The sequence below is a fragment of the Peromyscus leucopus genome, chromosome 8b, assembly GCF_004664715.2.
Source record: "Peromyscus leucopus breed LL Stock chromosome 8b, UCI_PerLeu_2.1, whole genome shotgun sequence".
Taxonomy (NCBI): domain Eukaryota; kingdom Metazoa; phylum Chordata; class Mammalia; order Rodentia; family Cricetidae; genus Peromyscus; species Peromyscus leucopus.
Window position 1 is genome coordinate 3,919,116 of NC_051086.1, and position 23,862 is coordinate 3,942,977.

Genomic DNA, 23,862 nt, shown 5'->3' on the forward strand with positions numbered 1-23,862 from the left:
CTGCCCTCGTGGAGTTCAGGACGGGAAGCAGGTATCAACCAAATGGGTCTATAAGTAAAGACATTTCAAAGTAGGGTGAGAGGTTGTGGGCAGAACAGAGTAGGTGTCTGTCTAGCTGAGGTGGAGGGTGAGATGCAGGGGTGCTGTGGATATCACTCTATATAAATAAAACACTGATGGCCAGTGACCAGACAAAGTATAGGTGGGACAAGGAGAGAGGAGAATTGGGGAAACAGGAAGAAGGGGAGAGAGACACTGCAGCCACGGCCAGGACAAGCAGCATGTAAAGACACCGGTAAGCCACCAGCCACATGGCAAGGTATAGATTTATAGAAATGGGTTAATTTAAGATAAAAGAACAGTTAGCAAGAAGCCTGCCATGGCCATACAGTTTATAAGTGATATAAGCATCTGAATGATTATTTTATACGTGGATTGTGGGACTGCGGGACTTGGTGGAAGCTGGAGAGAAGCCCTCCAGCAACAAATGGCGCCCAACGGCTCGAGTTTCCACCTTAAACCTGAGAATATTTAATAACCAATTCTAAACAGAGCCAAAACCAGGTTCCTGCTACTTGTCTCATACGGGCAGCTAGACACCGCAAAATGCAGGTTTGAACACTGGCGGGTTCCTGTCGTGTGCGTTTGACCATCAGTATGGCGGAAATGAGGCGTCTGCCAGCGGCACATTAAGCTGTGTGGTAGATTTAGTCTTTATTATTATTAAAAAAAAAAAAGGTTTCTGGGCTACACACTGCTTTGATAAAAGCTTAGACCCACTATTTCTGAGACTTGATGACTCACAGAACTGGCAGAAAACGTACAGCCGCCATGTTGGGAAGCGCCTGTCTCCTTGTGTCAGAGCTAAGATGGAGCCATCCAGGGGAAACAGGTGATGATGTAGAAGAGCAGGAAGCAGGCAAGGAAAGCATCCTCAAGGAAGGCCTCAGAGCCGCAGAAGCAAGGCAAACTTGTGGCCCTGGAGCCAAGCCGGTGTGGCTGAACTGCCGACAGAAAGGGCATGCCCTGTAATGAGGCAGAAGGCGTCAGGGGTCCATCTGCCCTAAAGTGCTGTTTTAAATCCTGCTCCCCCTAACCAAGCTGTTCTACAGCTTCTTAGCAAAGAGATGTGCTTTTCTTGTGTCATGGAGCCGTTGTTAGAAACATTTTATCCAGACTGCAGAAGCATAGCTTACGATGCAGACAGATTTAAGTCTAAACATGCTTGTGCAGCCATCACCGTCGTTTCTTTTCAATTAGGGCTGTGTATTGCAGAGGGATGACGCGGGTGGAAGTCCTCACAAACATAGGCTCGCTTAAGCATGCCGCCGTCGCTGTCAGCCTTCCCGAACACTGACGCACTTACACGTGCCATCGCTACCAGCCTTCGTACGCTACTGGCCTTCATAAACAGGGCTTGTTTGGGAGGATGCACCTTCCTCTCTTGGCAAGCCAACCTATGCATAATGCTCAAAGCTGCCTGGCTCCCAGTAAACAACTACAGAAAAGTTAACTGCTGTTTTGACTTCCCTCCTCCTTTCTTCCTTTCCCGGCTTCCAGGAGCAGGACCTGTCCATCATGGAACTGCTTCATGTACCCCTGTCCCTCTTCTTTTGCAGGCCAGAACAAAATCTGCTTCATCCCAGGCATGGTGGGACCGATATTGGAGATGACACTTATCCCCGAGGCTGAGCTCAGGAAAGCCACCATCCCAATCTTCTTCGACATGATGCTGTGCGAATATCAAAGGAGTGGAGCTTTCAAAAAGGTAAAAATAAAAATGAGGCTGGAAATTCACACCAGCATCCCTAACCCTCAGCCCATTTCCCCGTAATGACACCCTCGTTCCATCTGCCTGGGCTCCATTCAGAGGCTTCAATAGGACAGGGACATTATTTGTGTGCCCAGAATGAGCTGGCAGATCACATTTGGCCAGGATTCTATCACAGCTTCTGCCTGAGGCCAAGATGAAAATGCACTCTTCGGCTCTGTTCTTGTTCCATCGCTTTCTCAAGATGAGGGGATCTTCCTTCCAGACGCAGTGACTGCCTAACTGCGTGCCTTAGATGTGCTCCGGCCACATCATGCTTGCTCCCAACTTCGTCTGGCACTCCATCTTCCTGAGTGACTTTGAACATCTACATTATCCAGAGAAAAAAGAATCCTATTAGCCAAGTGTCACACTCAGGCTGGACTTCAAAGTGGACAGACAGCAAATGGAGTTAGAGCCCTGCCAGCCCCTCAAGCGGCACCTGTGTGTGTGTCAGGAACTCAACGCTTCCTTCAGCATGTCAGCCAGAACCCGTGTCAAGTGCAAGAATTCTTGGCCGAGTATTTTCATTAGAAACCGGGACTCCTAACGAAGAGGGCAAAGGGCGGGAGGCATTATCAAGGCCAAACAGTTCTAGAAGCTTGACAGGAGTAGAAAGTGTCCATTCCCATAGCAGGCGCCCGGACCATTGCGTCACTTCCCTGTTAGGAAGGTTGGTCTCAAAGCCATCGCCAGGCGGCCTGAGCACTCCCCTTGCATTTTGATGACTTCCCAGGAGCCCCACATTCCAGGAGCCCTTCATCCAGTGGGAGCTCCGAGTTCTTCACCTTCACCCAGCATTTCAAGCCCTATCTTGCCTCCTAATAATCCTCCTGGAACGACCCCTGTAAGAGAGATTCTGATTCCCTTTCCTTGTGCTCTTAGACGAACCATATTCCTATGGCCCTTCCCTGGCTCACTGTTTCTTAGGTTCCTGTCCATCGGAGGCCATGCCTGCTGGCTGGTGTTCCAGCTCCACATCCCCACCCCGACGCTGGCTGGCTGTTGAGCTTGTCAGTCATTCCTTCTCTTCTCCTCTTCACCCACTCTCCAGCCTCCCCATAGCTCCCCTGGATGACTTTGCCCCCACGGGGTGTTCTTTATGTATTCCCTCTGCCTGCTTCTTCCTACTTCTTCATTCTAGATTTTGACTGGTCCTGTAGGGCACATCCCAAGTGCTGTGTCCTTTCAGAGATCTTTGCTTCCCTGCTTGTCATTTTGTGTATTGAGGTATTGACTATTGTATCCTGCCTATAGGATATTTCTGTGTAAGTGTCGGGCTCTTCCTCAACCTCACCTAATCAGATTGGCAATGATGGCCGTGACAGACACTAGCCAGTGTTCACGGTGTGGCAGACATGGTGCACTCTTTCCTTAGTTTCATTCATGTAGTCTCTCTTATTCCCTTTGAGATGGGTAACACCAATGCCCATCTTACGGAAATCAGAGAAGTGAAGTTTTTAACTGGTGGTTGATGTCTCTACTGGATGTGTCCAGGTTCTTAGTGTCTTAATCAAAGAACTGAAATGAAGGCATACAGCGATGGCCAGGGAGCAGAGAAACAATTCCACAACTAATGAATAATGCAGGTCAGATATACTGTCAAGAGTGACTGCAGGACACAGGAGCCAGAGAGTACCAGGGCATGGCTCATGTTTGGGGCTTCCCCTCCTAGGGTCTAGAGTAAGGAGGGCCTGATTAGTAAGGTGTGTAATTTGGGTGCTTCTCTATTTTGGTGGACAGATTAGAGTTATTTTTTTCTACTCTGCGTGTTCCTTCCCATGGAGCATCTAATTTTAATCATACTCATGTCTAATTATGTACAGATATAAGATGATACATAGGAATTATTCCCTCAAAGATCACTTGCAGAACAGTTTGTCTTACTGTGCATGCACCTCACACCACTGTAGCCTAGATGAAGTGCCTACCTTCCTACCAAGGTATGGTTGAGACTGTATTTGAATAGAAACTGTCTACAAAAGGAGAGTCTTTGATGATTGTTAGGGACAGAGAAACATTACATTTTTCAGAATGGAGTGTATGTGCACCTTGGTGTAGATGGAAGTCCTAGGTTGCTAGGTACATTGTTAGGAGAGACATGTGTATGCATGGTACATGCAAGTGGAGATCTTAGGTGTATGCATATAGCCCAAACTAAGTGGAGTCCCAGGTTGCTAAGCTGGCATGGCAGAGTTTACAACACACAGGTTAGCATTATTCCTAAACCCATGCTCTGCCTACTGTATATCCACCCACCAGTATTTTCTAGTAAACACCAACGGAAGGAGTGAAGGCCAGTCTCTAGGGCAGTTCTTCCTCCAGTGCATTCCATGGAACATCAGTCCGGCAATTCCCTCCAAGGAAGAGTGTTTCCAGGGAAAGGTCTTGGGGCACCACTGTGCATTGTGGACACTGTTGGAGATTCCTGGTGCACACTAACTGGGAGCTGACTCATTGCATGACTAACAGGCCTGTTTGATTTCTCAAATGTATTCATGAAGACATATCTATTGGGCCCAACATTCTTCCAAATCCAACTTGGAAAGAGTGGTTCTAAAGGAATAGGAGACTAGTTTGCTATTATGTTACCTTTGTAAACAGATGCTCTGAATGCCCCTTGGGGATACTGGTAGCTCCCAGGTCCCAGAAAGACCAGCTTCCCCTTTGCAGTTAGCCTGAGAAGAAATCAGGCAGAGGAGTGCAGATGGAAGAAAGAACTCCACTTGATCCTCTGGGCTGGAGTGACCTGGAGGTGACAGCCCAGAGTGAGTATCTGAAGATGATTTAGGATCAACCCCCATTTAAAGGAAAATGGGTCTATGAAATTAGATGTAAAGCTATCCTGCTTCTGTTCAGAGCAGTACCTCCCACCAGTTGACACCTTGGAAGAGGTCCTGAACAAGGGTATGCAGAGGAAACATTTCTGTACCCAATGGCATTCAGTGTGCTAAACAAGATCTGGTGGCTGTCTGATTGAGACCTCGTTGTAAGCACGGTCCTCAATTGCTTCTTTTTGCTTCTCCCTTATCAAAAGAGACAGGACAATCAGGCTGACTAATGGGGCAGGTGTCCTTGTGAAAACTATCAGGGATGTTTGAGGGGGGCTCAGCAGGAGAGGAATTGGCCCAGGTGCGTGCTTTGGGCTCAGGGAAGCGGCTGTGGAAGCTCTCCTCTGCAAAGGAGGCAGGCAAGGCCCTGTGAGCCCCCAAGCAGCCGTGATACCCTTCCTCCCCCCAAAAAGCAAAACCCAGATTGGGGTCTAGAATGTAGGACCTCTCCTGGGCAAACCAGGCTAACTACATCATTCCCAAACAGTCTGAGAGGAGAGGACCCTTCCCTGTGCCCTTCTTAGAGAACAAGCTTTCCCAGAGGAGCTAGGAGAGCCAAGAGGAAAAGGAGACCATGCCTTTGCTCCCCGTTCATAACAGGCGTTCTGGCCTAGAACTAATTGTCTTGCCCCTCTGTGGGCTCTTCCTTTGCTTAATTGCCTGAAGAGATCCTAGATGGCTCAGGCCTCAGGCTTCAGGAAAGACTATGCTGCTTCCTGGGGCAATGGTTCATCTGCAGAGACCAAGACTGGCTCAAGGGTATTATAACAGGCTTGATAGGAGCCACGAGAGTGTGAGACTCTGAGCATCTCAGTTGGCTGGGGAGGGGAAACTCTAGGAGAATACCCCTCCTCTCTCTTTTGTAATTCTTTGGCCATCTCAAGGCCAGATTGTCCTGTGTCCTCCTCTAGCCCAAGTCCCAAATCCCATAGGCAACTGATCTGAGGGATAAAATTGATGTCTTCTTCATGAGGGGTTCCTTCCCTCCCTTCCAGAACTCCATCATAGCCTAGGATGGGATGCCCCCTCCCTGGTATACTCGGTGAATCTTTTGGTGGAGAGGAGATGTGAATAAGAGGGGCCTTGGATTGGCCACATCATGGCTGCTGTGGCAGGAGGTGCCATTCCCCTGGGGGAGGAAAACTGCTTGTGTCCAGCCAGTGAGGTGCAGCCGTAGCACCCATCCGGTGTGGAGATTCGTTAGTGAGCCTTTTCCACACTATAGCGGGAGTGCCTGTAGGCCAAAGCTGGTCCTCTGCCCAGAACACTAAATGCACCTATACTGAACGCAGATGTCAAGTCCTCCATCCAAGCACATTCCTTGAAAATGGCCTCAGCATAGGGAAAGGCATTCCAGCATATTGAAGGACGACACTCCAGTGAATTTTATTAAAAATGATCTTTTTTTGGGAGGGGCAATGTAGTCAAAGGCAAGAGAGCAGAGAAGCTACAAGGAGACAGTTCTAGAAGTTAAGGGATGCTAATCATTGTTTGTGATGCCCTGTGGTGAAAAGGTGACCTGACTTTCAGGTCACTTCTCTGTGGAAAAGGAAAATAAAGGCTCCCTGGCTGATGGTGGTAGGAAGGTAGGGCCCTGGGGTAGAAACTGTGAAGTGACCATCTAAGGTGAAGATTACAGAATGGTACTGTGTCCCAGAGAGGCTGAGTGCTGAGCCCCTAACTATGGAGAGAGACTCCAGAGCCCAGAGAGAATCATGCTGAGGAGAACATAGCCTTTAGTAACACCACCTAGCATCATGCTTGTACACAGTAGGAGCTCAATCATTGCTGAATGAATTAGCAGATCAAGAGGTCAGGTCAGCAGATTCTACTGAGACTGAGTCTTGGCGTGGAGTAGGCATGGTAATTCCAATGGTTTAGATCATGAATGTGGCAAAGATCAACACAGACATATGTTCTGAACACCTCTTTTGCTTTACAACTTGTGAGGCCCACTGCCTGTAAGCTGAATTAGTTTGGGTCTCTCCAGTTCTGTCTCCTGACCTGTGAGATGAGTATTATATACCATTGCAGATTGCTAACTTGAGCTCTTGGGGAAATGCATGGGGTCAGTTAGTGACCAGATCAAGAGAAGGCACCCTGGTTCCCACAGGCCTCCCTTGCCACATGACATCATCACCTCCAATTTCCTGTCAATCCTGCCCCTACACACCAGCCAGCATTTTGTTAACAAAGGAGTCCAAAGGCTGATGGACAGCTTCATCTTTGTTATTCCTCTGCCACCCAGACGTGTAACACCCCATCCCATTAAAGTCAGCATTAAAAATATGAGGAAGTGGTCCCTAAACATCAGCGTTAGAGGGACAGGGCTCCCATCAGAAAATATTCTATCAGAAAAAAAAAAAAAAAAAGAGGAACACCTGGGATACTGTACAGCAGCTAAGAAAGGCAGCAGAAGTGTGAAAGAAAGTCTCGAGAGCTATAAGAGAGGGTCCTTTCTGGAAGTGTAGAGTTCTCACACTTGGTTTGAATCAGTTCTCAAGGCTCACACGAGACCTCTGTAAAATCTGACCTCTGCTAAAGTAACTTAATCCCTAACAAATGCACACTTGACAGGGATGGAAAGAGGAAATGACAAAGGGATGTAGATGTGAAGTCGGGGGTGAAGATGGAATTATTTTAGAGGAGGCAGACTGCATCCTAAGTGCTGCATAATGACAGTGTCGGTGTGGCAAGACCTGTTACAGTGACGTGGCAGAGTATGTCTGGGAAGGCTTGCAGCCCCGAGTCTAACCTAGCTAAAGTTCAGTTCTCTTTGCAACCCAAGAGAAAGGGCCTTTGTTTCCGCATCCTCATTTATAGAGTGGGGATACTGTCCATCTCCCTCTGCTGCTGTAAGTAAGGATTACATGCGATTATGATGTCCGCAGCAAGGACCTGTCCATGGTAGTCACTGCAAACACTTTCTGAGCATCCACTGTGCCCAAAGCACCAGGCTTGGTCTTGTACATGTTTTTCCAGCAACTTCTTACACTGCTACCATGAAGTAGGTGCTGTTTCAAACCTGCGTGTAATGGATAAAAAGAGTGACATTAGAAAGATTACTTATTCATAACCTCATGGCCAGGGAAAAAACATCCAAGTACCATTCAAGCAATTCTTTTGATGCCAAAGCCCGTGGCCATAGGCAACCCTAAACATGGCACAGGATGTGTCTGTCAGAGACCTTAACCCTCCTACCCACCCCGGAAGGCTCGGGAGCTGTGTGCAGTCTCTGGCTCTGCCCCCTCCCTAGTACCCTGCAATTTCTCTCCAGACAGGCTCTTTTGTGACCCTGAGACAAGTGCTTATTTACCCCCATCCACTGCTCTGCTCCAAAGAGCAGTTCATCTCACCAAGAGGAATGGTGCCAGCATTTCCCAGAGAACCGCTCAGACAATAGCAACAGAAATTCTGTGTTTCTCGCCCAGAGCCACTTTCCAGTAGCATTCCGCAGCAATAACAGCAACATTACTGGCAATAACGGGGGAGCTCTCTCAGGGCGCGTGAACTTATGCACAGCTGTAGTGCTGTATGCACAAACCTCCTCTCCTCCTTATGACACGGCGATGCCGTGGCTGCTGCTGTGATGCTCTTTGAACTGGCGAGGGTTGACAAACTACAGCCACCCCAACACCTGTTTTATAAACACAGCATCGTGGAAGCCGTCATGCCCGTGTGTTTCTGTGCTGTCTGGGGCTGCCTTTGCACAACAGAGCTGAGCAGTTGCGACAGAGAGCATCCTGCCCTTGGGGCCCAATGTTGATCCACCGGCCCGTTGCAGAAAATGTTTGCCAGCTCATGGTATAGCTTAGTTAGCTGGGGCCTAGAAAGACCCTCTAGTTCTTCAATATGGCAGGCGAATGGAGGGAGGATCCAACACCTATGTATTCACTATTGTACCTCCACTGCCAAAGTACCCAATAGAAACAACTTAACATTGGGAAGATGTATTCTGGCTCGTGGTTTTAGAAGGTTTCTGTCCATCATGGGAGGGCAAGCATGGGTTAAGCTAGTGTTTTACACAGGATCTTCACATCACAGTAGGCCAGGAAGAAGAGCATCACAGGAACCAAGGCCTGTGCAACCTTCAAAGGCTCACACCTAGTGACCTACTTCCTCCAACTATGGCCACCTCCATAAGGTTCCACAGCCTCCCCAAACAGCGCCACCTGCTGGGAACCAAGCATTCAACACCTGGGCCTGCAGGGGATTGAAGGTTCAAATTCAGTGGCCCAGGCACAGAACCTGCTTTTCTATTCATCGTCTTTGGGTTTATTTCTTTCTGTTCTTAATATAGAAGACATCGCTAAGTATCATACCTCTAGCTCCTCACACATGGAAATCATTAATACAGACAAAATGCCTACCAAATGCATTCTATAAAGGGTAGACTCGTTTACAGACTGGCATCCCAGTCCCTTCAGACAGTCCTCACCATGTCTCCCTCCTCTCTTCTTTCCTTCCTTCCTTTATACAGAGAGGAATGTGAAGGCTTCGGGAGAGGCTGGATCGAGGGACTGCCTGGCTGGCTGCATTCTCTCCCCACCCTTCCTCCCTGCCTCGCTTGAAGTTCCTGCTCCAGCAATACCCTGCACCCCTACCGCCGCCACGCCATTCCCCTGTGGGGACTGCCCTTCCCTTCATATTGCTCACAGCCCTACCTGTTGTTCCCGGCCCCCTTTATCTCTTTCAGAAAGTCTTCCTCAAACCCTGGCCATTTACAGAAAACTCCTTTGTGCTTGCGCTAGATCAGGATAAGTTTTCTGGTCCTGTCTATTGACTCCTGGCACCCTGAGCGGGAGAACAGTGGCATCATATGAATTGTAATTCAGAGGAATATTTTATCCCATCAAGATTTTGACTCAGTGGGTACCATCATTTATGCACAGGAGAGAGCTGCCCAAAGACTTCCACCGCTCATCCGAGGACTCACACAGCCCTGCTTCATCTCTAATAGTAACTGACACTTACCCAGGGCCGTGCCTGGCCAGAGATGGCTGCTCTTCATGCATTATTGCATTCAAAGGTGACTTTTGACCTCCAGGTCTCATGGGGTATTATGAAGACTGAGTGTGAAGAGGCTGCATTAGAAGCTATATGCCCAGATGCCTCCTTTGATCTCAGAGGCCTTTGCCAAGGTCCCCCTTCCTCTCCACGGGTACCAATATCATTCATAAATGGTGGAGAGGTGGACCGCATGCTTGGTTGGATGCATTCTTCAGAGTATGTATCAAGACAATGCAAACTGTTTTGAGTTACTGTCTTGTAGAAGAGACACAGTAGGATTCGTCAAGACAGTATATTGAATAAGCCATGATCCTCACTGAGCAAAATGCTTCTTGACATTGGCACTAGGGTGAAAACATTCTCTGATTTCAATGCAACAAGATTTGGAAAAACCATGGAAGGATACTTGATTTCTGGAACTGGAACTAACCTTATCTCTGATTTTGCTGCTGTTATCAGTCTTGACTCCCTGAGAACTTGAGATCTGCTATTTGCTTTATATCTTATTTACCTTATATATTATTTATATTTTCCAGCAATTTTTCCACTGCAGGTAATGAAACTCCATATATATATATATATATATATATATATATATATATATATATATATATATATATATATATCATCCTGTGTATGTGGGGGGGGAGTGTGTAAACATATCAACTTATAAAAATAAAGGCTTTCAGGGACTCAGTGGCATCAGGTGTACATCTCAACCCCTCCTCTCTGCTTCCCTCCATGGAGTAAATCCAAGCAGACGTTCATTATTGTCATCATTAGCAGCCTCAGACTTAGAACATTCCCTTTCTATGTTGAACAACAAGACTCTCATTGCTAAGCATTCCAAGAAAGTCTCAGGTTAGATTCACTGGATCAACCTGAGTCTTCATGACTCCTGGGACATTGAATGTTGGAATACACTGATTAGGAGCTAGGCCTGTGTCCTGGTGTCCACATTTGACATGTAAGAGGTGTCCCTGCTTGAGCCCCATGGACTGAGATTAGGTCTGGTGTGACTGCCAGACTATGGAGAAAGAGTGCAGGGTGGAAATAATAGTGGCCTGTGACAATGTGCCGTTGATGCGGGGCCTTGTCACCTGCCTCTGTGTGTGCTTTGGATTCTCTTTCCTCTCTTTCTTTCATCTTCCTGCAAAACTTCTGTTTAACCTTGGAAAATAAGCTCCAATGACAGTGTGTGAGAAGCACTCTCTCTCCCCTCTCCCTCCCATATCCCCATCTTCTAGCCTTCCACCCAGGTCCCTCCCCTCCACCCTCTGAACACTCATAGAATGAATGGAATCCTGTTCAATTTTGAATCCACAGGTCCAGACACTGGGAATGGGAGATAATACTTACTCCCTAAAGCTTTGGTTCCACTAATGAATCAACTGGTCCCACACATGGCCCTCTAATGTGCTTATTGTTGATTTTCATCCACTTTTTCAGTTTGAAAATGAAATCATCCTCAAGCTGGACCACGAGGTAGAAGGAGGCCGGGGTGATGAGCAGTACATGCAGCTGCTGGAGTCCATGTAAGTTCAGGCTGGAGGACCAGGAAGTCTGTGAAGGGCTGGCCACGGGTAGAGGGTTCTGACTGTAGCGTCTTGAGAAGCTTGTGTTCCTGGGGAGACTCTCCCAGAAGCTCATGGTGCTGAAGTAACTGGTTTTTTGGAGGAAACCACACATTTCCCAGGAAGCAGTTGTGCCTTGGTATTGGTAGGATGGGCTGGATAAAAAGAATCATGGTTGTGTTGGAAAGAGAAAAGAAGCTGCCAGTGTGAAATCAGCCCTTAAGATCTGAAGTGTGGAGTAATTACTGCCATTTTTCCTTTTCCATTTTTTGACAAATTTGTTTGTGAGCAGCTTACATTGTGTGTCTCTCTGATCAGGTTTACTGTCTTGGATCCACATTTCACTGGGTGGCCCCCTAAGTTCAGGGAAGTAAGGACATTGTCAAAGGATGCCAGGAAGAGCTGGGCCCTGCAGGACTTAATGTCCAAGCCTGGAGCAGGCACTGGGCCCTGCAAGACTTAGTGTCCAGTCCCAGGGCAGGCACTGGGCCCTGCAAGACTGAGTGTCCAAACCCGGAGCGGCAGGCACTGTGCAGGAGACAGCACTCAGCATGACTGGACTTGAAGTCAAGACATTTTTGTTTTGTTTTCACAAATGTTTAGTTATAATTCACATACCATGCTGTCTACCCAGAGTGCACTGCTCACTGATTCAGTGTGTTTACTGAGCTGAGCAACCACCATAACCATTAATATTAGACCATTTTCATTACTCTGCAAAATGAGCCCTGCCTTTCTCAGGCACACCTGCTCTATACACATATGCATGCATGTAGAAATCCACTCCCCATTTCTTAGCCCCATGCAGCCGTGACTACTTTCTGACTCTGGATTATCTGTTGTGAACGTTTCCTAGACTATGGCCCTTTGTGATCCACTGTTTATTCACTCCTTTTTGTCTTTCAACAACCAGCTGATGGTTATTTAGGCTGTATCTACTCTGCTCTTAGATTGACTCTGCCATGAGCGCGGAAGTGTAGTACCTTAGTGTAGAATTGCTAGGTCACAGGGAGATCAGGACAAAGGTCGTTAGCCTTTTGAGGTGACACGGACACACCAAGGCACAACTCCACATCCTTCTGCACTGGCCACGCAGGGGGGCTCCAACCCCCCACCTCCTCTGTCACCTGTTTACATCTATCTGTCCTATCCATTATAGCCACGATTATGAGAGCGTGCTGAAGGCCCTTGTGGTCTGATCTCCATTTCCATGATGGCTGAAGATACTGAACACTTTTCTGGGGCTTATCATCCACTTGTATCTTTGGGGGTGGGGTTGGGGGAACGTTGCATTGAATCCTGGCTGCTCTACTTTGCAGCTGTAGGACTCTGGACAAATGGCACAACCCCTCTGGCCTCAGTATCCCCGTTTCTAAAGGGGGAACAATAGGCTCCCGTGGTTATTTTGAAGACTGAGTAATTAGGAAGCATCTGGTACACAGCAGGTACATGTTTAATGAATGTGCTTTGGTCCCTCGGCCTGGCTCCCAGTTCCTGTCATTGGCTGCCTGGTAATTGCCCTGCCTGAGAGGCCTTCTCTTGAGACTAGGAGGACGGTCAGGCATCCCAATTTCCTGTCCTCTGTGTTCACTGAGGCTCTGGTGTGGCTCTGCTTTTGGCCTCTTTCCTCAATCCTCTCTGAGTGTTTGCCTTTCATGGCAAAGGCAAACAAAAAGCTTTGCCCTGGCCCCCTATCATGGTCCTCACCCCGCCCCGCCCTTCATGGTCAGAGCCCAGCAGGAACATTGGAGCCCCTGGGGGCATGGTGTCAGCTTGGCCCTGGCTCTGCCTGATGCTGTATACGGGTTTCCTATACACCTGTATTGCACACCAGATCCACTAGGGGAGAGCTGGGAGAACCCCTGGAGAATATCTGATTCTTCAGGACCAGAAATCAGTGCTTATCTCAAAGTTCTGAGAGGGAAAAACCTAAATATTGACCAGAAGCTGCACACACACACACACACACACACACACACACACACACACACACACACACACACCTGTTTGCTCTGGCAATTTCCATTTCTATAAGCAGAAGGAGCCCCCATGGTGGCAGGCTTCAGACTACCAGCAGGGCTTGCAAAAGTCTTCCTGAGTGATTCTTTATCAAAGGAGTCCTTGGCGGTCAGGGAAATTAAAGGCAGCTCATTATTTTCCTCCTGAGATGGAGGTGTGAATGCTTTTTACACAAAATAAAAGAGGCCGAACACGGGAGTCAGGGCCTCCTCAGAATGGCCAAGGGTCCTGGTCCCCGATCCTTCTTCCATCCTCCCTGAGCCTCAGTTTCTCTGCCTGTAAATTAGAGGTAAATATATAGTCCACCTCTTACATGTCAGGGCTGAATGGGAAGGTCTGCAGGGTGTTTCTCATGATTGCTTTTCTTTCTTGGCTTCTTTTAGTTTTATTTCATTAACATAGTTACTAATGCCCAGTAGATAGTGTAAGTGCATTGGCTTCTATTGTTACTATTGCCCAAGTAGAATATAACGTAGTCATTGGGAGCCCTGAGGCTGCTCATCTTTCTCCAGTTTGGTCCCCCCAGTTCCTATAGCACTTCCTTCCAGTACCTCCTTCAGGACCTGAGCTGGATTAGAACCTCTCTGGACAGATCCAGCCTTCTGGTTCAGCTTAGAAGTTAGATAGTGCTTTTGTGACTAGAATAGGACTTCCTGTCGTATGCCAGTTCTAGTTTTGAATCAAGGGACAACCTTAGGCATGGAGTGAGGCTGAGACCTAGTCTCCACATGCCTTTGTGCAGCACACAGGCACTACAGACTTACAGAGCACCCCAGTCCTCTCTACCCTCAGAGCTCTCCTCCTACCTTGGATGGAATAATGAGACCTCTCCCTCTAGAGGCCTCCTATGCTAAGTGTTTCAGCCCCAAGGCCTTGACCTGCAAAATGATGACAGCATACTCCATCCACTGAGGGAGGAGTCATCTGCATGGACCCACAATCCCCACAGGTTTATTTCTGTCACTTAAGACTGCTGTGGGATACAAAGGAGAAAACTGTGTGACCTTGACAGGACAGCCATCAGAATACAGCCCCGAAGGCTTCACATTTCACATATGGTTTGGGGATCAACCTAATGACTGCCTTAAAAAGTTTCGGGGTTTAGACAGGATAAATAGTAAAACAGGCTTAGCATGGTGTGGGGTTGGGGCAGGCAGTTCTTAGTGCAGAGTGGTATGGTTGCACCCTGGAGTTCATTTTTATCTCTCTCTGTTACTCCTCTGCTGAACTAAGGACCTCCAGGTGGCTGGGTCTTGATGTTCTCCAAACCCATAGTTTGTAGAACAATACAGGGTTGTTGAGTGGGTAGATAGTTAAGTGATATCTAACCGCCCAGATCACCAATCATCTACAGTGTGAGCAGCCTTCCTACCTCACTCCAAAAGAACAAAGACACCAAGACACTCAAGACAAACCTTTTAAACAGTTGTGTCTACAGGGTAGCCCAGGACCCTGAAGCATTGGAACTAGGTAGCAGGGTCTCAGATTCCAGCCCAGAGTACTGAATCAGACTCCATGAGAAGAGTGTTCAGATGATGCTCACCCAGGCTGGAGTGTGCAAAGTCGATTGTAGAAGCGGTCCCCAATGCCAGCTAAACACTAGAATGACCTGGAGAGCCTCAGAACAAATCATGGCTGCCCAGGCCTTCAGAGGTTCCAAAGATGTGGCTTGGGCTGGGCATGGCTTTGTGAAAGTTCCCCCAGATATTCTAGCATGGTGGTGGGCTGAGAAATCTTGTTCTGGCCAGGCTTGGACCTGGGTGGCCCTTTGCCTGGAATTCCACACCAAATGCTAGACAGAGTCTGGCTGAATTATCATCTAGGGGAGAGCAGGGCTGGAAGTGCCTGTCTCAGAGAAGTAGGTACAGCTGCAGCTGAACCAGACAGGTGTAAATCACAGGCCCTTTGGATTGCTTGTTGAGAGCCGGGAACAAGTGCTTTCCCCAGGGGAAGATAGATGCACTTGATCCCAGCCACAGTTGGAGATGTCACCTCCTTTCAGTCAGGCATGGCTTCTGGAATGAAATGACCCTCTGAAGTCCTTGTTGTTTTTGTTTTGTATTTTTTTCCTCCTGAGATCTCTTGGGGACTTCCACTGCCCAGAGGAAAACGACGAGAAATAAACCCAGCAGCTTGGGTGACCTGAGACACCTGACAACATACTGCAATGTCTGTGGGAAAAATCTCTTCCCAAATCGATGTGATTGGCTTTGTTCCGAAGGTCACCCCTTACACTTCCAGCTGTCCTTTAAACCTTTCTCTGTCCCAGTTTCATCTTCTGTAACTGGGGTGGAAGAATTTTTAGCTGTTGAGATTGCCATGAGAATTTCTCAAGGGCTCTATACAATACCTGGCAGGCACGTGTGATTGAGAGTAATGTCACCGTCCCAAGTTTACCTTGTTCATCTCCCACCCCAACTTGCAGGGACAGGCATAGACTGGTGTCACTCTCTCCACCACACTATGCCTAGTATGGTATTTAGCAGCTGATAAGTGTTTTAGGAATGGCACGGGTAAAAAATTTATATTGATTTTATAAAGGTTTTTTTTTTTTTTTTTTTTTTTTTCAGCCAACACTCCTATGCTTAAATAGGAAACAGCATTTCCCTCTGTTCTTTACCTGGGCCCCTCACCAGAAGGGACCACAATTCAGTGGCTGGTATTTCTCCTTCCTGATACCTTGTGGGCTCGAACACACAGTATTGGGTGATTGAGACAGGGATGCTAGAGTCAAGCTACTGATATTTACCGACTGTGTGACCTTGAGCGAGTTAGGTACCTTGCCCTCCCTTAGTATCCCTATGCATAAGAATCTCATCTCATTAGACCACGATGAGACATTAAACGAGTTCATCTTTTTATGATGCTAAGAACAGCACTAGGGACATGGTCAGTTCTGAAACAACTAAATAAATAGAAATAAACTTGTTTGGGTATTTACACATCTCATTTAGCCATATGTTTTATAGAGCTTTTTATGTCAATACCAATTCCTTCCTTAATACTTTTTAATGGCTTCATAGAACCATGTTGTGTGAAAAATACCTCTATGTACTTAACCATTTTCTAGTTGATGGACACTTGAGATGGTCCCAGCTGTTTCACTATCTGGTACAATTTAAAAACCCTATAAATATACCCTGGTGTAGTTCTGGAAATATTTCTATAGTGCACACTCCTATAGGGAAGACATCACGAAGTAGAAGATATACACATATAAAGTGTTGCTCGATGTTGTGAAAATCACTACCCAAGATAGTCACCCTGCCACACTCCTAGTGTGGATGTAAATGTAACCATCCCCTGCCCACACACGACTGGCCACATGGGAATTTTTTTTAATTTTTATTTTTTCCCATTCTGATAATATAAGAATATTTGTTGTGCTGTGTGGATAGATTAGTTTTTGGGTGAAGAAAATATGCCAACCCGGAGCTTGAGTTCATCGGCCACTTGTGTAGTGTCGCACTCAACAACCACACAGTTTGCTGGTGTGAACACAGCAGCCTTCTCTCCTCACAGCCTGATGGAGTGCGCAGCGGAGCACCCGACCATCGCCAAGTCGGTGGAGAACTTTGTGAGCTTGGTGAAAGGGCTGCTGGAGAAGTTGCTGGATTACCGGGGAGTGATGACGGACGAGAGCAAAGACAACCGGATGAGCTGCACAGTGAACCTGCTGGTGAGTGACTGCCAGGTCCCCAGGGACGACGTGGGATCCATATCCTCCTGCAGGCTAAGCTTGGGTCTCCCTTCTGCTCCTGGAAGAGAAGCAGAGCTAACTGCTGTGGAACTCAGACAAAGGCAGTTAAAATCCCAGCTCGGCATCTATGCTCTGTGTCTTGAGGTTCTCTGTACCTTTGTCTCCTTGTATATGAAGTAGGTGGTACACAGATCTCCTTTAAGGACTTCATGTATCCCACAGAAGGAAGATAACATTGTCGCTAGGCCATTACACGTGCCACCTGCCATTCCTGGAGCGCTGAAAATACAAACCCTGCCCCTCCAGCTCCGTTGTGTGGCCTCTCCTGTCTGATGTGGACTCTTTTATAACAGCTTAGATATTGCCATTGATTTTTCAGAATGCCAAAGGGACTTTAAAAATCCTGACTACAGCAGAAAGGAATTCAATGCTAATAACTCCACCAGGCCCTATTTACATAAACAGCATGGAGAGGGGTTTTCCAGTGTCTCTCTAAGGAAGGTCAAGAGATGGTTGGAAAAACTGACCCTCACCAGCCAGGCCAGGATGTTCCTGGGACAGGGACATCCAAAGCAATCAGAGAGGAGCAGCGTGTGGGACTGAGGTCAGTGAAGGGCATGCAGATGAGTACTTTCAGCCGCTGCCTGCATGACCTGGAACAAGTCACTCATCCTTCCCTAAGCCTCAAGAGCATGCGGATGCTCATATCCCACAGTGGCCCTTAGATTGGCTCAGAATCTGTAAGGACTTGTTTTTAATTGTCCCAAGACTAGGACCTCCAGTGGCAGAGTCCAGGCCATCTACCAGGCTAAACAACCCCTACCTGGAAAGATGGCTCAGCAGGTAAGAGCACTTACTGCTCTTCTAGAAGACCCAAGTTCAGTTCCCAACAGCCTGTTCACAACTGCCTGTAATAACTTCAGCTCTGTGGCATCTGACACCTCCTTACGGCTCTTATGGACACTGACATACATGTGGCATATCCTCACACAGACACATAAGTTAAAAAAAAAAAATGGTAAATAGCTCCTAAGAGCCAGGCTTAGCGGAATACACCTGTAATCCCGGGAGGCTAATGTGGGAAGATGATATATTTGAGACCAGTTTGGAGCTATATAGAGAGACAACCTCAAAATACAGTAACAACAAAAAGCAATTTTTTAAACAAAACAAAACAACAAACAAAAAGCATCTAAGCTGGCCCTGGGGTATTATCTACTGGACACTGTCAAGTTCAAGTGCTTTAGTTATGTAACTCCAGAAGGTTCTGTGAAGTTAGAATAGGCTTTTGAGCGGCTATATTTAAGCCAGGCTACCCTTTAAAGTAGACTGTCCTGGTCTTGGCAACCTGCCACTCAGCCCAGCAAATAGCTCGCCGCACCCCCTAATATGTGATGACTGAGACGCCTGCTCTGTCCCTTACAGCTGGGAAGAAGCTTGCAGAGCAAAGCCTCCCAGGGAGGATGTTGGGTGCATTCAGCAAAGTGAACTTCTTGCTCCCTCTTGGGATTCCCAAATAGTAAACAGCCATCTTTCTCTCATCCCCAATCGTCGTATTCTCTTTCCCCAAAGCCCTGCAAAGAGAAGCACTCAATACTGTTTTATTTTTTTCTCCCCACCTAGAATTTCTACAAAGATAACAACCGGGAGGAGATGTACATAAGGTAAGATTTTTATCGTAAATCTCGGCCTCTGTACCTCTCTGCTCAGCGTCCATGACTGCTCCTGCCACCTCTTGGTGTTCTGATGCCTCTCAACTTCCCAGGACTTGGTGGCACTGTCTGTTCTCCTGTGGTCATCCCCACGAAACTGCCTGGAGCTCTCAGACTGCCTGTTGTCCTACTCTGTGCATGGCCCCTAAACCATGTCATTTGAGCTGTGCACTCATATGCTTCTGCCATGGGACAGCATGGGGAATCCTCCGTGGCCCAGGCACATGGTAAGCCCTTGGCTAACAGGCTTTGAAAGGAAGACAAGGGGATGATGGGATGGCTTAGCAGGTAATGGTGCTTGTTTCTAACCCCCTGAAGACTGAGTTCATCCCTGGGATCCGCATAATGAAACGGTGAACCTCTGACCTCCACACATGTGCGGTGACATGTGTGCTCCCTTCCACACACATACCACACACATGTACACAACAAAGTAGATGTGATAGGAAAATAAATAAACAAATGAAAGGGAGAAAAATACCACATGGCGTGATGTCTCCTTCCTGATAGACATTTACTAGATATTTAAGTTTATCATGAGAAGCTTTTCTGAGGACATTAGCCTGGAGCAAAAATATTCCTTTGCCAATTTACTCAGAATCTCATATTTTTCCTGTAAAAAAACTGTATTACTGTTATTTTTTACCCATTATAAAAATAACACAGACTTTTTTTTTATCAAAACAAAAAACCTCATAAAATACAGACTAGCAAAACAAAATATGAAATAAGTTTCTAAAATACCTACCTATTTTTCAGACTTATGCTTATATATGCATCTAATTCTGTGCATATGCTATTTCTGCAAAAATGGAGTTATATTGCTAATAATTTACTCCTTGCTTTTTTTCATTTGACAAGATATATTTCAGCATCATTTGTAATGAAACCATAAAAGTTCCTTTCTAGAATATGCTGTCATTTACATAGCCAATCCTGTGTTGTTCCATAGTTTCCAACATTTTTCTACAATAAATAGCAACAAAGGCTTCTTGGCCACAGGCCCCTCTGCTCCTTCCTGTGAGTCCACAGCCATGCATGCTCTGTCAAAAGCTGACCCTGTACATCTAAACTCACTCTGCTCTGACCACCATGTTTCGGTTCTTACTTTATTTCTTTTAGGTTCTTATTTACTTTAGTCCAGTTGTGTGGAGAAAAAGTCATTCCACAGGCTTCATGTAACACATGAAACTTTGGGGTCTGCAGGGCCAGAGCAGCCTTTTGAGATGACTCACTCCAGTCACTGTTATGGTTTTTCTCTATTAAAAAAAAAATCATTCTGCCTTCTGCTCTGAGGGTAAGATGAGAGACTGTAGGCTGCATGCCCTGTACAGGCTTTCTTCTATCCAAACTCTTCCTCTTTTTCCACTTCAGAAGCACAGATGGTAAGTCCCAGACCCCCACAGGCTTGGAGATTGGGGCCTGTGTTAATCTAGGAAAGCCGCCATATTGGCCACTCCAGACGTTGTAGACAGGCAATGGATGTTCTGGAAGCCTGCTCTGTTTGGCAAATATAGTATTTAAAACACCTTTAATTAGTTGCCAACATTTTTAAATCTAGAGACCTTATAAAAACCAACAGTTCTTTTTCCTGTAAAGCTCAGAAGTTGTCCCAACATTGTCCCCTCATTCCATTCCGACAGTTGTCACCTCATTGGGTGGTGGCTATGATATTCTCTGTTCCCCATGGTACCCCACTCAAGCATGCAGAGGCATCAGACTCAGTAGCCCTGGTGAGCTAATTGAATTGTCTTCTTTGGGGCTGTATAGCAGATGTCTAGGCCCTTAAGTTAACAAAGGAGAGGCGTGGGGGCTCTTAGTCAGTTCAGGAGTTACCATAGCAGGGGGAGGTCTTCCTTGGGACACTTTCCTAGAGGTTGTTGAGCTCAGACATCAAGGGGGTCTAATGGGCTGGTCAGGAATCAATGAGATAGGATTGAGCCATATATATAGAATAGGTTCTTCCAAATTCCAAACTCTATATGGAGGCCATGTGCAATTTCACTGCTGACTGCTGTCAGCAGAGCATTGTGGGTTAGGGAAGAGAGAGGAAAGAGCATCGCTACGGAGGTAAAAACAGCATCCTCTCTCTCTCTCCCTCTGTTCTAATAGGCCTCAGGTTTTTCATCTTAAGATCAATGCTGGCAGAGTGAGTTGAATCTTTCTGCCAAGGCTGCCTCCCCCATTACCATCTTCCCAGCTCAATTGTGTGGCTAGAAGTCTTTTGTGTTAGTCAGCATTCCATCACTGTGACAGAATCTCTGAGAAAATGAACTTATAATAAAGTTCTATTTTGACTCTTTGGTTGAGAATCTTTAGTCCATTGTTACTTGGTATCGTTGGGTCTTAAATCGTAGTTCACTGCCTGCGATAGCAAATGTGGAATCAATTATCAACAACTTATTAGGGCTCCTCACCTTGGCTCTTGGTTCTGCTCTTAGTTCCTTTCCACAGGATTTTCCTCAGGGTTCAGAACTGTTTCAGGAGCAAAATGGGAGAAGTCACTTAGCATAGTACCTGGCATCACTTAGCATAGTACCTGGTGCATACTAAGGGTCCAACAAATGCCAGATGCTATCATTACCACCCACGTAGAAGCCTGGCCACCTGGACTGAAGACGTCCCTGCGCAAGAGCCCATTTGTTTTGTCCTGCTCCTTCCTGTCCCTACTAGACATCTTATTACCACATCTTGTAACTCATCCCATTTCTCCCTAAACAGATACCTGTACAAACTCCGCGATCTTCACCTGGACTGTGACAATTACACAGAGGCTGCCTACACGCTCCTCCTCCACACCTGGCTTCTCAAGGTACTGTCCCAGGAAGACGTCCGTGCTGAGACCCCCATCAGATCCTCACAGCAAGTCAGAGTGTTTTTTAAAAAGAATGAAAGAAAGAATCAAAAGGAGGGAACAAATTGAATGAATTTTCCTTTTCTTGGTGCCCCCCATACTCCCAACCTGGCAGCATACTTCTGTATGCCATTTCACCTGCACACCAGAGGTTCTGAGTGACCTTTACTTTCAATAATTGCAGTAGTCCCCGGGACATATATTTTCAATAGTATATACTATCCAATCTGTTGTCATTAGCATGCCCACTGAGCTGCTTTCTGTATCTAGAGAACATTGCTGCAAAAGCAAAGAATTCTTTCCTTTGGCTTTTGAAGCACTGAGACCATGTCTCATTAGGATTTAGAGAAAATCCCTACAAACTCCACACTATAGAAGCACTAGAAAGTCAAAATGTCCAGTTTAGCCAAAATCAGAATCACTTCACAAATGGAAATTGCAGACAGCATCTGTCTGACCGCAGACACAGGGACCCTGGGGAGGCTAGCAGGTGTCCGCAAGACTTCATCTTGCTCCTCGTCAGAGATGTTCTCGTGGCTCACGGTCACTAGTTCACCTGCTCTGTCTTATATCATCAGTGCTGCTGGAGGGCAACCTCCAAGCATCCTGAGGACACATACCCATGATGCATCTCTACCAATGGAGCCCCAGGTTTTCAAAGATGAGCTGAGATGGGGACAGGAGAGAAAGGATAGGACCTGGAGAGGGTAGTTTCTGCCTTTTATCCTGGGAAGACATCTGTCCTTGGCTGCCACTTTGCTCTGTTTTTCCTCCCTATGTTCTCTCTGCAGTGGTCAGATGAACAGTGTGCGTCACAGGTCATGCAGACAGGCCAGCAGCATCCCCAGACCCACCGGCAGCTGAAGGAGACACTCTATGAGACCATTATAGGTTACTTTGACAAAGGAAAGGTAATCAGAGCCTGCCCTCCTCTCAATGTGGGGACATTGGCCACCGGGAAGGACAAGTCTCTCCTGTGCTCTGTCCTTGGTCCACCCTCAGGTCCAGCCAGCTCTCTATCTGCAACTGAAGTCTGATCACTTCTTTCCATCTCTTTTCCACCTTTGTTTAATTACAAACATCACTTGTGGAGCTGCAGCAGATCCTAAGCAGTTTCCCTACTTCCTCTACAGCCCTACCAGAGCATCCACCATGTAGAAGGCAAAGGGGCCATGAAACATACATTAGGACATGCCATTTACCTGTTCTAGTTTGCTTTTCTGTTGCTGTGATAAAAAACACTCTGACTAAAACCACGTTAGGGAGGAAAGGCTTTTTACATTTTCAAATTACATCCCATCATTGAGAGAAGTCATGGCAGGAACTCATGACAGGAGCCTGGAGGAAGGAACCATGGAGAAATGCAGCTTGTTGACTTGCCCCCTGGCTTATGCTCAGCTAGCTTTCTTTTACAACCCAGTTACCACCTGCCTAGGGACGGTGCTGCCCACAGTGGGCTGGGCCTTCCTACATCATTTAGGAGCCAAGACAAGACCTCACAGACAATGCCTCCTCGGTCTGATGGAGGAAATTCTTCAGTTGAGTTTCCCTCTTTCCAGATGACTCTAGGTTGTGCCATGTTGACAATACAAGCTAACCAAGGTACCTGTGAATAATCATTTCAATGACTTCCCCATTATACATAGAATAAATTACATAACTCTCCCCCATGTGATTCCCTAAGCACCTCTCTCATTTCATCCTTGAGGAGGATGCTCTATGTTGAGCTCTTTCTAACACCTGAACCCTGCACTTGCTTTGCCCAGCTTGGTGCATCCCCTACACAGCTGTCCACTGGGAGGTTGGATCTTTTCACTGTTCAGAGTTTTACTTAGATGTCACAAGAGTATCCCAGATGACCTTCAGCATCCATGCCCTGAGCCACCCTTCTTGTTTCTCCAGAGAAAAGCACTATGCTATGTTGATAGCACTTCCTTCACTTGGGATTTACTGGCTTACTATCTGGCACCTCACTTTGAAATCCCTAAATTGCAAAGACTTTTGCTCATCCACTGCTGGATCCCTGGTGGCTAACCTTATGTGCAGGAGCCAATGATATGTGTTGAGTAAATGGGTAGATTCATAAGTGACACTGTTCCATCATTGACCTTTTCATCAAGGATTCTAACAGGATTGCCCAGGAAATGGAGCAGACCAGCTGCTACCCAGCCACGGCTTCTAGCAGATCTTCAGGCATCTCCAGCCTGAATGCCACCATCTGCCTGCCCTGTAGGCAACACAGCACAGCATAGCATCATTATGTCTGAACATTTCATCCCTCATGTCTATCCACAGTTTTGCTTGGCCCCTCTGGCATTCTAGTTCTCCTTCTACCATAGTGAGAGACTAACA

General features: G+C 46.8%; 1 protein-coding gene across 1 annotated transcript in view; it reads left to right on the forward strand.

The window, feature by feature from the left end:
- The window catches only part of Dock2 (dedicator of cytokinesis 2), a 419,098-nt gene that overhangs the window by 358,041 nt on the left and 37,195 nt on the right, over positions 1-23,862 (forward strand). The window contains exons 33-38 of the mRNA XM_028894904.2: positions 1,620-1,768; positions 11,101-11,186; positions 16,767-16,923; positions 18,568-18,608; positions 21,378-21,468; positions 22,302-22,421. Coding sequence (XP_028750737.1) covers positions 1,620-1,768; positions 11,101-11,186; positions 16,767-16,923; positions 18,568-18,608; positions 21,378-21,468; positions 22,302-22,421 — 644 coding nt within the window. The remainder of the gene's footprint in view (positions 1-1,619; positions 1,769-11,100; positions 11,187-16,766; positions 16,924-18,567; positions 18,609-21,377; positions 21,469-22,301; positions 22,422-23,862) is intronic.